Source organism: Thunnus albacares, chromosome 1 (genome assembly GCF_914725855.1).
Source record: "Thunnus albacares chromosome 1, fThuAlb1.1, whole genome shotgun sequence".
NCBI classification, from domain to species: Eukaryota; Metazoa; Chordata; class Actinopteri; order Scombriformes; family Scombridae; genus Thunnus; species Thunnus albacares.
This window is the reverse complement of record NC_058106.1, coordinates 22,084,625-22,102,428: the sequence shown is the minus strand read 5'-3', so window position 1 is coordinate 22,102,428 and position 17,804 is coordinate 22,084,625. Positions and strand designations below refer to the sequence as shown.

Here is a 17,804-nt window from a genome sequence, read left to right as displayed (position 1 = left end):
AGGTGTGAGAGCAAGTGTTGCGTTTTCACCTTTACACCAGAACCAAGAGATAACTCTGGTTACATTCAACTTTCTGGTCAATAACAGCCTGAAGGAGAGTAATCATTTTTATCCCAGCATATTGAGATAGTGACTTACAAAGACATACCACAGTGATCTATATTTTGTTCCAGCAGCCTACAGGCCACGCTATATGTTTTGCATTATTGACTTTGGTAAACATTCTTCCCAATGCCAGTATTTCCCATGTTGATTGCCCCTACAAGCAGCACAGCTCATTTAAAAAGTGCATTGCCTATAAATGACCTTGGCACAGTATCATTAGATTTTATGGCCTGCTTTCTGCCTTTGTAATGTAGTTAAATCTTGCACTGTAAATTACTGAGTCTACTCTTCACAGGTGACTTCAAGTCTATCACTTCTGCCTTGCATGGCTGGCGAGAGTTACCTCATCATCAGTGATCTCACACATCAGACATCTCAGTAATAAGCGAACAGCAGTTAGACATTGTCAGCATATATTGGATATCTTTTCGACCTGCCACTGTTTACACCACTTCCGATGCATGCAGATGTAAGAATTAGAGTTGCAAATGCCGACAAGATATGTGCAAACATTCATCACCTTGCTGGATAGCTATCTGCCTCAAGGCAAATATCCTGGCTCTGCAGCTAATTAGTGTTATTCATCTATCTGTGAAATCCAGTCAACACAACCCCAAATTAAAACACTAAAGGAGACTGGAGGCCATCAGAGGGGAAAACATTTCACAGATTCAGATCTCTCCACACATGAAGCAATAATATGTAAACTTAGACAGAACCGCTGAAAACGACTTTAAGCCCCGCCTCCCTTAGCTACAATAATAATGGTGTCAGATTTGGCTCTCATTTGAAACAATGAGTCCTTGATTTCACACAAAGGTAGACAAAAGCAGCTTGTAGTCTTTTTAATGTTTCCAGCTGACTTGTTTTAAAATGAGAATCTTGTGAAAGGGTTCTTGGATGTGCACATGATTGACTGCATATATGACATTGTGTTAAAAGCTAAAGCTACATGTACCAAGTAAAAAGTCAGCATCCTCACCAGGTGATGATCCATGTAGAGGACATGAAATTGTTCTTGTTTTGTTATGTAGAGCTCTTCAGTTTACTTACTTAGTTCGTAGTTCATATTTTCAGTGTGGATAGTGGTGTGTAAACATATGTAACAGTATGTTTTCTCTTTTACATTATAAGAGAAAAAAACTTGTGTTTGGCAAACATAACTGGGTAACGATGGCCGTGGTTGCTAAGCTTCCTATAAATCCAACAAGTTAGCAGACAAAGCAGCTAGAGTTATTGTACTCTGACAGCATCTAGCTTCCACACAGTGTGGAAATATTACACATTGGATGTGCTAATCTTGAATGGGGCTTTTTTTAATGTGACCCTTCAAACTAATGTAGTTATGATGTGCTACATGGCCTTCCAAGTAACACTCAGTTACTACTGTAGGTAGTAAGATAGTTAGCTGGACATGCTAACAGTTGCAGCCTAGAGATTAACACAAGTTTAATCCATTTCTTACACTTTTTCTCTTGTGTTTTTGCTTTTGGAAAAGCTAACGTAGACAGGTCAGGTGTACCCATTTATTTATTGTTGCTATGACTGGACAATCACTGTTTGGGGAGGGATTTAGTGAAAGGTCAGTTGCTGTAGTATGAAATGCTGCTGCTTACTGTTACTGCTGTTGTCGTCCACCAGGATTATCTCTTTGAGAAGGTGGGAGGGCGTCCTTTTGATGGCAGAGTGAATGGACCGTAGGATGACGGACAAGGCTTCATTCACAAAAATGAACACAATGCTCACTTGAGGGAGGTTTAAAGGATAAGTGATGTTTCTGCACCTGTGGAGAACAAATAAATTGTTGGTGAGGCCATGTTTTGTCTGAAGGATTAGCACATAAATTTGACATTGTTTCTTCAAGAGCAGGGCAATGTCAGATTTCATGTCAACTCAGACACTTTGCAGTCTATATCAGGACCTTGTTTTTATGATTCAAGGTGTAAACACTGGCAGAGCCACCATTTCATGGCCTGCAGATTTTTGGAAATTTAACAATAGAGTGCTGCTGCAACAGTGGTGCACCTGCAATGCAGTTATAAAAGAGATCTCTTTAGGAGGAATAAATTATAGGTAGCGTGGTGAGGTCTGACATCAATCAAGCTCCTCTCTGTCTCTTTTAAAATACAGTTTCCTGTCATTACACGCTGACATTTTCATAGGGGAGTCCAGCCTCCTCTCTCATGAGGAAAGTGTCTGTTTCCAGGAAATGCACAGGGAGCAGGTGTAAATATATGAACAATAAGCTGCAGGTAATGTCCCTTTTAGGTTGAATTAATTGTGGAAATCATGTTTTCTGTGTATAATGACATCAATGTGTTGGAGACAATTAATCCCACAATAACCGTATGTGACCTGTGGTTTAAAAACTGTTTATAAATGTTGCCCATAACCCCCATGTGATGACTAATTTAATTGTACAGAGTCGATTTTGTTGGGATTGTGATCTTTCTTACATGCCAGTATCACATTTTAACAAAATCTAATCACTATTACCACATCATGTTGTTTATCCCAGCCAAAAGACTATTGTATTTACAGCATGCCATGGCTCAGGCACTTCTTCTGGGAAATGTGCAGGGAAAACACAAATGCAAAATGCGTGATTAATGTATCCCCTGAAACTGTTTTGGATGAGTGTACAGAGCCGGTATTAGTGGGAACGGATGGTCTGAAGGGTGTTTGGTGACGTGCAGCAGAGAAAATGCCCTGCAGATCTTTGAGCTGTGTAAACTTTCGCACCAGGATGTCACCTTGTGTTCTGCCTGTAACCTTGGTGATGTGAACATGAAAGCTGTATAAAAAAGACACGAGTCAGAGCCAACCAGTGTGATGTTAACAATTCCCTGATAAGATGTTGGTGTATTCACTTTGCAGGATTGAGATTCCTTTTGTCCAAGACTTAATCAAAGTGCTGATACTAAACGAGTAAATGTATGAGGTCTTGAAAATGCACATGTACTTTAATTTATAGGATGCAGATGGAAAGCATGTAGCTGCCAGGTGGCCGCAGGGACTTTTACAGTAAGAATAACTTCTTATGAAGCCCTGTACAAACCCTGTGCGCTTCCATAATATCATTAACTCAGCAGCAGGTAGTTGCATTGGATGCTGTAGGCAAAATTAATTCTTCATTGGTTATCAATTAGAGGCAATCAGTGTTTGAGAGGGAACAACAATGTGTTTTTCAGCGTGGCAAGTGCCTCAGGAGTTCCTTTGTTTATTACAGAAAAGTAAGCAAAAAAAAAAAAAAAAAACCCAGTCCAGAACAGCAGTGTAAAAAAGGTTTAGTGATAAGAAAATATACTGTGTACAGTAAGACTAGAGCCGAAATGATACATTTACAGACATTCAATTGCCAACTATTTTGATAAGTGGTTAATTGTTTCAGTCAATTTTCAAGCAAAAATGCCAAACATTTGCTGGTTCTAGCTTCTCAAATGAGAAGAATCATATATACTGTAATAGTAAACCCAATTTTCTGTTTTTTGACTGGAGGTCGGACAAAACAAGCAATATGAATATGACATATCAGTCTCTGGGAAATTAAAATGGTAATTTTTCACAATTTTGTGACATTTTATTGCCATATGATTAAATTGTTAGTTGCAGCACTAAGTGAGACTATTTATAACATAGTGGCTACACCTTTAATATCTCTGAGTGTATGAAATGTTGAAGGCAATGTTGTAAATCAGTGTATGGCAATATTAAATGATTTTTTCCTTTTTTTACCTTGATTGATCAGGTGTTTAATTTCCTGTCTGGTTAATTTATCAATAGGTTTTCCAGAAAATGTACATATCACAATATAAAATTTGATAGACTGTGATAAAGGAATCAGAGCTGCAATGATTAGCCAATTAATTGATTAGTCAATTGACAGAAAATTAATCAGAAACTATTTAGATAATAATAATTAGAGTAATTTTTTCAGAAACAGAGAGAAACAGAATCTTGTCACACACAATAAAATTGGTATATCACTAGTGTCAGGTCAGTACACTTGATTTACAGCAGCACAAAATTTGGGATCATGACTTAATATCTGTAATTCAAAGTGTCAGTCTGGGCTACTTCATAGATTTATATCAACTACTAGGAGGCAGTTTAGTGCGCTAGTAGTCTATAAAAGTGACTTTATAATATTTCAATATTCTCTCTGCAGTCTTACCCATCAGGCCTGAGGTCTGGTATTGGCCTGTCTAAAGAGAGGCGATCACTGAGGTAGCCGTTATAGCCGTAGTACTGAAACATCTTCAGCGCCACCCGCCGGTTGTCCGGGGCGAGCTCCTGACCCCAGTGAGCGAACAGCGACGAGTCAGAGAATGATGTGTCCGCCTGACTGTCCTCTCCCCTCCCTGGAGTCTCTAGGAGGCACAGGAAGACAAATGGCATGAATATTTGTCTAAGCCACAGCTTCTCAACCTGTGGGTAAGGTTGTCCGTAAGATGACATTTAAGGAACGGGGAAAAATTATAGAGCTAATATAATTACTGTGATGAATGCTGTTTTCCTCATGATATAATGTCCGTTACTAGGTGAAGGGTGGACAGTTATTTAAAGAGACTGAATGGCTAACCTTCAACAGACTGATCCATGACGACAAGCTTAAGTGTCCTTGAACAAAAGATTCAATCCCTACTAGCAACCGATGGGCTGTTTTGCAGCTGACCTTGCTCTTTGACCTCCACAGAGAGGAGAAAATAAAACTAATTTCCCACACACACAGAAGCTAATCAATCAAGAGGCATGGTTTGATCTTTTTTTTTGTTTAGGTGATAATAGTGTGAGAAGACTGCACTTGTGTTTCTTGAGCTGAAGACTGAAGGATTGAAAATGAATGTGGGTCTGACTCATTTCATAGCAGAGCAGCACTGACAGCACTGAGAGCAAATGGACATTTCACAATCACAAGTTTACTGTAACAAACAGTAAACCACTGCATGTGGTTTTCATTGATAGACTCAGTTCATGCCCAGACTCCATAAAACATCGGCGGCATCTGCTCAAAATTCTGCGCTGCTTCCAAAAGGTTTTAATGCACTTTAGAGGAGTTTAACAATCAGGGTGCTTACCAACAGGCAAGTGGCTTACATACAAAACCTACAGTATATAAAGAAGATAAAAATGAAGGGATATCATCTTGAAGAATATACTGTAGAATGAGGGTTTTCCAGCTGAACTTGCATGATTACAGTGTATATCTCTGAAATCTAAGTCAAAGCATCATCTGCAGCCATATTTCTTACACCATGAATAAAAATGTAAAATCCATTTCCATGATAGTACCTGTTGGGACATTATGCAGAGATTCAATAGTGTTCCATAGTCAGGTGTGAATATTGCAGTGCTTTCATGTTATTGAACATCACAGAGATATTTATGATCTGTGAAAACATGGGGGTACAGGTGAGAGATTAGTGGTAACCCGGTGAAGTTGAGAAATTATTGATTTCATGTGCACTTCATCTGGTGACAAAAAACTGTGAGCTGTATTGATGAGTTGCTTTAGTAAAAAATACTATACTACTGCAAACAGTGTCTCTCAGGAAATGATTAAGCTCATACATAACCTAACATAACCTTATGTAATAATTTACTTCAGTGAAAATGACTTCCATGAAACTGAATTCCATGTCATGGATAATAATGGCATATTGTTAATTAAAATGTCCTAATCAGCAGAAAATGAAATCCAATGAAAACTGGTTCTGCTGTCATCTGTTAATAATTTCATTAAAAGAAGCATCAGTCCCCTGCAGCATATTGAGGCCATACAACAATAATAAAAGACTTATTTCATTACAAAGCTTCAGTACTATTCGTTACTGCCAACAGACTGAGGTTATCAAGAATAATTCACAACCAACCAGACATATTAAACTGTTTTGCTTTCTTTCTCAGAGTTAAAGAAAAAGGAAGCTAGAAGTAAATCGATACCTTTAATTATTATTTGGCATCGGGTTTTTCTGTTGTTTAGCAGTTGAATTAATACAGTATTTGTCTCTCAAGCTTCAGAGAAGTACTGCAGGAAGAAGATAAATGAGTTTAGGCAAATAAAACAAGACTGATGATTTTTTTTTTTAAGTAAAATGAAATAAGGAGGAACAAAAGTAAACTCAGAAGCCTCAAAGATCCAAAGAGGGGAGAGAGGAAAAGGCTTTGAGCCCCTAGTAAGACTGTAAACAAAGGACAAGGTTAAGCGTGTGTGCGTATGTGAGTGAGTGTGTGTTTTAAGCAGATTGGGAAAGGTTAATATTCATGAGCAGATTGTTGAACATACGAGTGACAAACCGTGTCAGCCAAGTTAGAACTAAGACAACAATACGGAGGCAGGTGTGAAGGGATTACATGATGAAAACAAAACAAAAACTGCTTCTGAGAAGGCAGGAGCTTACAGTCAATGTCTTTGGAAGGGGAACACAATTATTGTATTGCTAGTCACAGAGTTGTATCCTGTAAAATTAAAACATGCAGTATATAAATAAAACAGACCAAAATAATTGATATTTTTGTAGTGATTGTTGAGATGCATGTTGTGTGGAGAGTGATCAATACTAAAATGATCATTCATCATGATACTCTGAGAAGCAAGAGGTTTGACAAAAATTTGAATTATCCTGCACTTGAGTGCAAATGAATTGAGTAACCAGGTTACAGTCAGTTTTCTCCAGAGAGTTGATTTCTTAACTGTCGTGTGAACAAGAAAACTGCTTTCTGTAATGGGAGTATGGGATTAGAGAAACCTGGTTTCCACAGGTAGATTTTACTCCCTGGAGAACACAGATTTCTCTGCCATATATACATGTAACCAGGTTTCTAATCAGCTTTTTACAAGTAAGCATGTGCACAGTGAGAGACTGCAGACAGAGAAAGTACTGTGCTGAGCGGCTTCATGAAAGGAGAGATCATTACACGGAGAGAAGCGTCCTCGTATCTAAAATATCAGCATCCAAAGTCTGACTGAAACTAAAACAAAGTAGCCTGTAGATGTCTAAATAAGTCTCCAGCTGAACATTTTATTGTTTGTTAAATTCAGACACATTCGCTCTGCTCTGCCTTTCTGTCTCTCACTGCACTGTCCAGCTGCTCCGACACAAGATTCGCTGGATTTATAACACAAGACAAATCCAGAGCATTATTACGAAATGGAATGCGGCACAATGATCATTTTATCTCAATTATCTTGTTTTCATAATCGTTGGAAGCCAAACTTGTAATTGAAAATAAAATTTGACTAATTGCCCAGCCATAATAAAAAGCAAATATTACTTTCCTTTGATACTGTTGTTTCCTTTAGATTGTAGACTCAATTAGTCTCACAGGAGTTTAGATCATAGGGAGCATCATACAGTAGATGTAGGTGTATTTTGTTCGCTCTAAATTTGAAATGTTACTATTACTCAGAGGTTGACTAATGGAACAAGCTTGAGTCCTTGACACAAAGCAAGATGCTGTAATTCCAATGATAATGTACGTATTTTACTTTTTGGAAGCTATAGCCCTACATGTGGCTAATTAAGAAATAGCTGCGTCCTCAAATGTGCAAACGCAGTTATCCATCTTTTACAGTCCACAATGACAAACGTGTGCTCTAAAAATATTCAGTAACAATTCAAAAAGTCAGCCAACATCTAAGTTGAGAGAACAGTGCACAGTGAACGGTATGAGCCTGAGGCGCAGTGACTTCTCAAATTCAACACACAGTTGCTGAAGTTTCACTGCTGTGAAGCAGAGGGAAAGTTCCTCAGCTCCTTGATAAGACAACGCAGTGATTAGACTAAGAACTGGATGAAAGTTCTGAGTCTTTCAATCCCAGCAAGTATGCCTGAAGGCCTCTTTATTTGACTGCTTGTGGTGGTGATTAATTAAGCCTACAGAGACAGTTTCCTCAGCGGTGAATCCCTAAAGCAGTGGTTAGGGCAGGTTGGTGTTGTTTGGACTGGGTAACCTTGGCAATTTATTGTGTGTAATGTGTTTCACTGATGCACATACAGTAGATGTCTGTCAGACATGCTTGGACAACCTTACTGTAATTGGTTCGAATAAATCACATAAAATAAAAAAATATGAGATTATGTCACACGGCTTGTTTTCCATCACACTGGTCATGTGACATACTGTAACCTTGGTGTTTGGAGAGTGGTTTCCTCCTGAGTACACATTCAGCCAACTAACCTTGGTGCTAACTCAAGTAAAGCACAACCAAATACCTGAGGCAAATATTAGTATGTGTGTGTGTTTGTGTGTGTAGATAGGGAAAGTATTCCCAAAGCTTCCCAGCAGCACTCCAGGCGTGAGTGGAGTGCAGCACTAAGTGTGCTTCCACTGCGTGCACAGCAAGGCAACTCAGAGCTGTCTGCTCGCACAGTCACAGAGGAAAGAGGCAGAGGAAAATATATACACATACGACATGTACACACTGTGAATTCGTACACGTTCATTATTATTAACACAGAAGCTGATGAACAAACTCAGACACTTAACAGAGAAGTCACTGAAAAGTAAGAACAAACCTCCAGGTCTTAAGTGAACTTACATTCAGAGGTAGAGCAGCATCTGTTAAATTATTAAATTTAATCCCATAAAAGGTAGTCCACAGTGATGAAACTACCCCACAATGCACAGAGATTTTATCAAATTATATTTTTTCATCCCCTCCCTGCTTGTGGAGAGGAAAATTTTTAGAATTTCAAACACAAATCATTATCATTTTTGACACCTTGGAGATGAAACTCTCTTCCCTGAAATGCTAACTCATGGTGGTACAGATGTAGACTTTTGCTAAAACTGCTGTAGACCTGATTTTTTTTTACCTTTATCTCCATACGCTGAGCTCTACTGTAGACTGTGAGGAAATATGGAAGCATTTGGCTGTTTTAACAACTTTAGTTAAAATCAATGAAAGGGGTAAAATCATGGTCTCAAGTTTTGTGCTCCATATCAGATGCTGTTAACTGTCAAATTGTGGCCACGATCAGTTTTCAGATACTTATTGCTTGTTTTTGTTTCGTCCTTGCAACTACATTTATATATTCATTTTTTCTAACTGCTATGAGCATTAAAACACTATAAATATAGGTAAAACAAACTAACAAATTAGATTTCAGTCCTGGGGAGGAGGGACATCCTTATTAGTGCAAACAGTCACAACAGTCACACTATTTCAGAACAGTTTTATTTGACCTCCAATATCCAACAATCTGCTGCAATTCTAGCTGGTGTGCTAATGTCCACCACCTCCATGACCGGAGCTTTCGGACCTCTTTTTCTTCTCTCTGCTATCTTTACACTTTGCTACTGCATTTTGTTTCAATAATTTAAAGAACTACTTGGATCCTAGTCTTGCAATACCAGACAATCTGTCTAGGGATTTCTAAATACACGGTAGTTGCTTGAACGATGGTAAGAGAGGCCGCTAACAAACTTACACCCCTTACATTTTGTCAAGGACATGCCTTACTGGAAATGATGCTCTCCCCCCTATTCTCCTCTGTTGTGAACTGTATGTCACCGCCCCAATATGAGGGGACTTTGGATTGGAATGCTATGCTGTTTTTTTTTTAAAACTCTCTAATTGTTTCCACCCAGTTTTAACAACAAAACCTGGGAGATTGTCCTCAGTCTCTGTAAGCGACACATTCAGAGACTGACCTGTGAGTCTACTTGGATCCTGACTCAAGATCGTCACAATTACATGTAGAGATACAAAGAAGTTACTGTAGGCCTCTTCTGTAGAAATCATTGGTATTTCAATACGAATTAAAATTGACAATAGAATATTGTTTTAATCTTGTTTGACCTGGACAACAGAAAACCATTTAAAAACGAGTCTGTACTTCGTCTGTTCCATTGACTTCACTCTCGTGTAAATACCTTCTAATTAAATCAGACAGTTTTGCATCCTCAGTCATTGTGAGAGCAAATTGTGAAGTCAAAACATCAAACACTGCGGTGCCTTCAACGTATTCATTGTATATTCATTTTGACACCAACTGAGAAGGAGGAGAAGACCTTGACGTACACTACAGTCTGTAAAAAACAGGTCTCATCATCCACATGAAAATTTCAGGACACACAGTGTTTCTACAACTTGATATCAAAGCAGCTGTCAGCTAAAAGAGATGCAAGTATTTTAAAAACTTTTCACGTTCAAGGCAGTTTTGACAATAGCGCAGAAAATCCCCTGCACACTTACCACAGTCAAGTGCTTTTCCTGCAGAGCAGCTCCAGACTGCACACATCCTAACAACAGCTTCGGCTGTCAATCTCTGAGCTTCTTTTCCTGTCTTGTGATTTTAGAGAATTTTTTTTAATTCACTTGCTATCTTACTTAACAATTACAATAATTATAATAATTATGAATATTTGAGGTATTCAAAATACAATTATATCATTTACAGTATAGAAAGTACATTTGTGAGGATTTGTAAAGGGATGTTTTGTTAAATGTTATTAAATAATAATGTATTTATTTTCAGCTGAATCCTATGATTACATGAACATATGGCGTGATTGTGATTCTGTTGTCCAAATTAATGATTCTTAGCAAATTTTAATGATAAACTATAACAAAAAGAATAATTTAAATTCTTGTTTTACACATGTGAAGGTATAATCCTAATCCTTCCTAATCCTAATAATGGAACATAGTTCATTGCATTGAATATCAATTAGATTTTTCTGTTATTTTGCATACATTTGCCATATTACAATATATAGATATACTAAAATTCTCTTATTAATATTGTGATATTGATTTCAACCATATCATCCAGCCCTAACCTCACTTTTTGACATATCTCCATGTCTGAGTAGATACACAGTACACGGTTTAACACTGGACTTGTAAGCATGAGACATGCTCTGCAGCACCTATTACATGATGAGCTTCTGTTATCAGTTAAGTTCTTTCCACTCTGGATACTGTCCCTCTATGTCACATAATTCAGAGATCGTATTTACAAATGATATACAATGCTGAACAAAGAAATGTCTCAAATGTTATTTCAATTACTAACGTGTGAGCCCGACTGGCTTTTTTGGTCATCTTAATGCCATTAATTGATTAAAAAAAATAAAAGATATAACAAGTCTGCAAATAGGAAGACTGTGAAATTTGAGAGAAAATGTAGGCGTTGTCTGGTCATGGGATATCTACTGAAGCAAATCAAAGGCAGCAGGATTTGCTGGTAAGTCTTGAGGGTGTTTCACCACTTACTCAAAATCCACAAGAATTGCTGAAAGGAGGAAAAACAACATTTCTGACACAAAGGTTGAACAATCAATAGAGATATCTACCACCAAGACTCACTCCAAACCGCACCTGCGGATCCTTAAACACAGGAGAAGAAGGTCATGATTTCACTCATTAAACGCCTGAACCTCAAGTGAGCGGTGGTGTGAATTGTTGAGAAACAGCGGAGATAAGAGTATCATTAAGGCAATTTCCATCCAGCTGGTTCCATGTATATTTTGAAACTTGAACAGACATTAAAGTAAGCAAAGAAAAAAGCCTTAATATTGCAAAAGTGCTATGCAAGAGCCCTGTGCTCAGAAAATGCAAGGGGCTGATGTTGTTTCAAGTATAGATAGAATATGATTCAGGGGAGTCCAGTCTGATTCATAGATTCATGAGTTTAAAGGGGAAGAATCATGCACATTTCCAAGTCTGTATTTATATTCTGAAGCTCTGCTGGAATATCTTTGCATGATTTACAGTAAAAAAAAAAACCCTCCTTATTTTGTCTTATACTGGCGCTTTATGCAGCCTCTCAGTTCAGCCTCTGCAGGCCGTTTTAGCCCCTGTCTCTTTAAGGCCCACTTCCTGATGAGCCAACTCTCTTCTGATTGGTTAGCCCCTGGAAGCTGTCCTGCTACGTAAACAAACAATAGTAGTAGGATTTAGTTTCTTTCAATGGATGTAAATTGTGGGTATAAGTCTGCCGCTGGCCGCCTATTTCAGGTGACATTCTCCTCCCCTTCCACTATTTGTGTGTTACTGTTTTAAAAATCCCTGATGCTACGTGAGACAACAACAACAAGAACAACAAAGCTAACAACCTAAACGCCGAAAATGGCAAGTTATGTTTGTCTTTTCTATTAGCAAAAGTCATGTAACATAGTCAGCATACGTCTTTTACTGTTTTATGTGGTATTTTCTTTTGCAGGGATTTAGCCATTTTAATGCCAAAGTCTCCTCCAATACTATTTTGCAAGGACACGGTCGCTGCATCCTGGGCTTAGTGCTGTCCTAGATGATTGTGATTGGTTTAAAGAATACAAACAAGCCAGAGTGTTTTTTTTCTCCTATCGCAGAATGATAGTGGGGTGCAGCCAGACATTTCTCCAGCAATGGCACAGCGCTGTGGAGATAGGACTGCCTATGCAAGACTAGTCGGCTCCTAACAGAAGCTAAATGACAGAATCATATTACTCCTGTTTTATCACCTGGCACTGGCTGCCTCTGAGGTTTGAAATCAATTTAAAGATTTAATTGATCACAGCTTCAAATCATAACTCAGGTCCCATAAGAGCCGGAACATAAAGGTCTTATATCTTTGGGAAAAAATCTCCCAACTGGTCGAGTCTAGACTTGAAAGTGAGGGGAACTGGGCCTTCAGTGAAAGCTCTTTTTCATAAACAGACATGATACCAGTCTTGGTGACAAAACGTCTTTAATTGGTAATCACATCAAATTTAAAGCTGCATTAATTTATGTTTTATATTAACAATTGAAACAATATGTGTAGTGTGAAAGGTGTTGCTTGCAGTGACAAACCCACAGTGAATTATCACTTGCATCTTTCAGTTCTGCAGCTTCTGCCGTTTTGGTTCACTTTCACTGTTCTCATCAAACTTGCAGTAGGCAGCTGTTTTAATAGATGAGCTCTGATGAACTGACTATACGCTACCTGCCCAGCACCAAACAGTATACAATGTTAGTTGAAGCATTTAGCAGCTAAAGGGCCAGATATATGCCTCACCAGTTGGTTGAGACCAAAACAGAATTAAGAGGAGGAAATGCATTCATCAGGTGGTCAGATGAAACACAACTTCATAAGGATTCTGACGTTGCTCCATCTCTACTGGATGTGTAAGGTAGCATTTTTTGCTACCTGTAACACGTTCGCCTTGACAACTTTATAGAGTTGGGAAGTGAGACATATTTCAGGCAACCCCAGTTCCAGAAGAACAATTCTCATTCATTTTTTCCATAGACAACATTACTTGACTTACAGTTTGAGCATTTCTATGGCTTGGATCAGTATGAAACTCTCCCGGTTACATCATTAGTACAAAAGATGAACAATGAATTAGAAATTATCTGGTTCTTTGATAAAAAGTCGAAGATACAAGACCATGTACATAAAAATGTTGGGGTATACGTTAACTACGGCTCCCAAGGTGCATTTTGGCAAGAAAGAGCCAATCACCTATCGCTTGTTCTTCTAACGGCAGGTGGAAGCTAAAGATTACAATGTTGAGAAAACTGATTTTAGAATCTGCACCGTGAGTCTGTTTAGTTTTAATTTCCGGGTCACTTCTGAGTGAATTTAGCAACTGTGTCTGCTGTTTACAACTTTAGCGACAAAGCATTTTGAATTCACTATTCTCTGATTCGCGCCCGTGGCTTCTTCTCCATAGCAAGAGCTGAGCTGAGGCTTATGGGTATTGTAGTATTCTTAGCTGTCCACCATGCCAAAATCACAGACAAAACATGATTTCTCAGAAACGAAATAATTTAAACTGGCAGTCATAATATAAACCTATAGGATTGTTACATGATCTTGGAGAATCCTGTGTTTCTATGTTAAGTGATACTGAAGATATAATTTAAAGAAAAATTGAAATTGGAATACAAGGGGAAAACCAGTGAAACTCTATTAGAAGATAATGTTAATGTTGTGTTTACAGCTTGTTGAGCTAATCCAGGTTTAACGACCTTCTAGATGGCCTGTAGTCAGAGTAAAAAGATGATAATAACCTGTGACTGAACATTATTATATGAGCATGTATGACTTACTCATAAAATGACTAAATGCTGTAAACAACTTTATTCAATAGCTGAGAATAGTCACTTTTTTTGTAGAACACAGCACTTTTGACATCCAAATCCCTACTGATCTACCTACGCGCTCATGTAAAAGTGTATTACAAAGAACATACTTGTGTGTGAACACAGCAGCTCTCGCACACTTACTGTTGTGCATGCGCATACAGCACAGTTACATTACATACTATTACTCCTCTCTCACTTAAAGTCCTCTCTAACCTGACAGTAAATGCAGCTAATCAGCAATTAGCATGTTTACTGGGTTTGAGTCTACCGCTCTATAGGTGCTGTATGGGCCTCTGTGGCTCTGTAGGAGGGGGAAATTCTCTCATTAGGACGCATCAGGAGCTGGCACGTCACACTGACATTTTCCTCTTGAAAAGAGGAGAAGGGTGCGCAGCTTTGTCTTTCTCTTTGTTTATTCCCAAGAGGGGATATGCTGTGGCAGAATTTAGGAGGAGGGTCATGTTTACTTGCAGCAGCCTTTGTCATCTCTACCCCTTTTGTTCATTTCTCCTCATTAAAGCCTGAAATCACTTGTGCCCTTCAGAAGGGTACAAAGCTTTCTTTCTGCTTTTTCATCCTCTCCTCTAGAAATTCAATGTCATTAACACCAACAAATTCTGAGCAACTAGCTGCAATATTTGCCTTCTTTTGAAGAACAGGGGATGTTACGAGACAGTGGCGGCATTATTTGATATCAAGTTCTGGACATTTTGCTCCTGTGCCACGTTTCTTATTTAAACTGTTCAACTTGAAAAAGTGTATTTGTCATCCCATTAGATTCAGTCATCTGAGATGCCTTTTCTATAGCCTGCTATCAGATCTGACTTCTTCAGGACTGTGAAAAAAAGTGCCTCTCGCTGTATCTTTTCACTTTTTATCTTGCAAGTCATATCTGTGCCCTTCGTTTAACATCATTTGTCCTCTATGGGGGAGTTGCTTTCTTTATAAACTGGAGTCTAGGGTATTGCCCCTACTCAGAAAAGCACTCATCAGTGTTGGATATAAATCAAAAATATTTCAGAGCGTTCACCTGAAAGCAGAAAAATAAACTGATGTGGCCTGAGGCATAGAAGGAATATCATTAATCTATCACTTAGGACATCCATCTTTCTGAGCCAATACCAATTATTCATGGGCAAAGATATTTTAGAACATAACCACAGGATTTTTTAGATCCAGACCTATTTTTCCTGTTATTTTCCATCAAACCCATCATACTTTTGGGGCTGATATTTGGAACTACAGGACTACATTAAGTTTCATCCTCAATGTTGATAGATTGATTTTATCCAACCAAAAAACATCTGACTTGTGATCACTGTTGAGGTTTTTAAATGGTTAATAAAAAAAGTCACAAAACAACAAGAACATCCAGAAAAATGCATGAATACAGGGGCAAATCCTGCACAATTATTGTCACCACTCCTCCAGAACCCAACTGACCCATTCAAAGCTTTAAATAACTCTGCCTTTGCAGGCTTGCAACTCTCTTGTAGTACAATATTTACTGACAGTGAGCTGCGAAAATATAACACTGTGCCAACATGCATGCAACATTCTGCATACAGTAGAATTCACTATTTGATGCAAGACTGATACACTCTATAAGAAATGTGCTAAAGGCCATCTTTTACAGTCTAAATGTAATTTTAATGGTGAAATTCTTGAATGGAAAATTCTCTTAACATTAATGAATCACTTAAATATAACTTAAATATACATTAACATCTCCAATTAAAATAAATGAACACTATCATCTACAGAATGATATAACAAACAAAAGAATAAAAACAGCAGGAGATTTTTGAACTAAGTATACACACCAACTAGAAAATGAGCAGCTGTAAAAGTGGAAATGGAAAATAAAATGGAAATGGAAATGAAAAGGCCATATAATGATCATCATTTGGAAAAATAATTACAGTGTCTGAATTCTTATCATTGAAAAGGATTTAATCATTTTTTCTTCTTTTCATAATAATGAAAAAATAAATTTCAACAAATTATTAAACGGACATGTCATTCAACATAATGCTGCTCACCTTCTCCTTCAGTTGGGAGTAGGTCTGGCTCATTGGCAGGGGGATGGGGATGGGGAGACAGGGCTGCTGTCTACAACTGATTCTGTATGAATAGCTTGCTAAAAGTTCACCTGCATTAATTAAATGTCGGCTAATAGAGGAGCGAAATGAAAACACTCAAAACTTTCTGTGAGGACATTAAGTAACTAATGTTAGGGGAGCAAAAGTAGCCTAGTTCACGATGGAGTAAGCTAACAGGTTAATTTCCATCACTCATGGACTACACCCACCTTTCTTTGGGAAAAATTGGGTGACATACTGTTTCCCTTTCTTTTTTCTCTCCTACAATACAGAGACTCTCTGAATGTTTACTTTTTGCCAAAAACAAGAAAAGAAGTAGTACATTGTAAATACAATATTCTATTAATGATGATAGGTTAATAATTTAATATTGAAAAAAAAAATTACCTAATGTTCTAATAATTAGGGCCCCTGTCAGTCACAGGCTCTTATAATCCTCCTAACATTTCCACCCCATATAGCACACCTGCATGAATAAGAAAATGAGAACAGCAGCCTTGAAATATTTCAGCATCCCCCATGAACTGAGCAGAAAACACAGGTTCTGTCTTTGTTCAAACTCACATTGCAGTTTATGAGAAAAAAAGAGCCACAGTAGCAAAAAATGACTGCAAATTTTGAACAAAATCATGTAATGTTGAAACACTGTGTGTGTGTGTGTGTAGAGGCAGGTTTATTGTGATATATATTGTAATGTGTTTTTAAGCATGTACTCTGATGTTTTAGTGTGTCTAAGATCTGCTGTAGGTCTATTCAAAACGTTCTGTTTTATTACTCTCACGCTCACAAAACACATTCATACACTATATTTCAATGAGTAAAATAGACTTCAGAAAATTAATGCATGTGTATAGGGCTTCAATAATTGATTAATCATCATTTTTCTTTGAGTCCAACTGAAATTAAACCACCTGTTTTTTGTCTTCTACAGCATACATATCTGCTCTGTAAATCACTTGTCCTGTGTCGCCCTTTGAGAAAAAATAGAAACCAAAAAAATAAATGTATACATTAAATCATTTTATTTCATGATGGTGCCTCCTAGTTTTACATTATTTTGATTAAATACCCTTCCGCCATCCACTTGTGTAGTGAGTCCTGATTCCGATAAGTTTCCTCACCAAAAAGCCTGTAGACTGTAGCTTGTTGTCTACCTTACTACAGTAGGAAAAGTCTGTCGTTTGTACTTTAACAATGTTACGCTTATAAGTTATTGATCTGGGATGTTTGAATCTATCAATATATTTCCCGCTTTAACATTACCTGATGTGTTTAGTGTAGCCTACAAACAGTAGTTTTTCTGATATGTTTGTTGTTTACACAACTCATGGGAAAGGCCAAATGTTGCCACACCAGTGACTTCAGGGAAGCAGGATTTTCCAGTTCTGTTGTTTCTCCATCATCTCCGACTACGGCAGTGGCCATGGTGTCTCGAAAAGTAATGCAGCTGTAGGCTACACAGTTACACTGTGTTGTTTCTGAAATGCTGTCTTCTTTTCTTTGGACGTGCACAAGGAGGCGAGGTGGAGAGA

General features: G+C 37.9%; 1 protein-coding gene across 2 annotated transcripts in view; it reads right to left on the bottom strand.

Moving 5' to 3' along the window:
• Positions 1–17,804, bottom strand: part of galnt18b (UDP-N-acetyl-alpha-D-galactosamine:polypeptide N-acetylgalactosaminyltransferase 18b) — an 84,162-nt gene that overhangs the window by 43,458 nt on the left and 22,900 nt on the right. For both annotated transcript variants that reach the window (XM_044349778.1, XM_044349788.1), the window contains exons 3-4: positions 4,280–4,475; positions 1,722–1,888 (exon numbers count right to left, since the gene is read on the bottom strand). In XM_044349778.1, the coding sequence (XP_044205713.1) occupies positions 1,722–1,888; positions 4,280–4,475 (363 nt within the window). The remainder of the gene's footprint in view (positions 1–1,721; positions 1,889–4,279; positions 4,476–17,804) is intronic.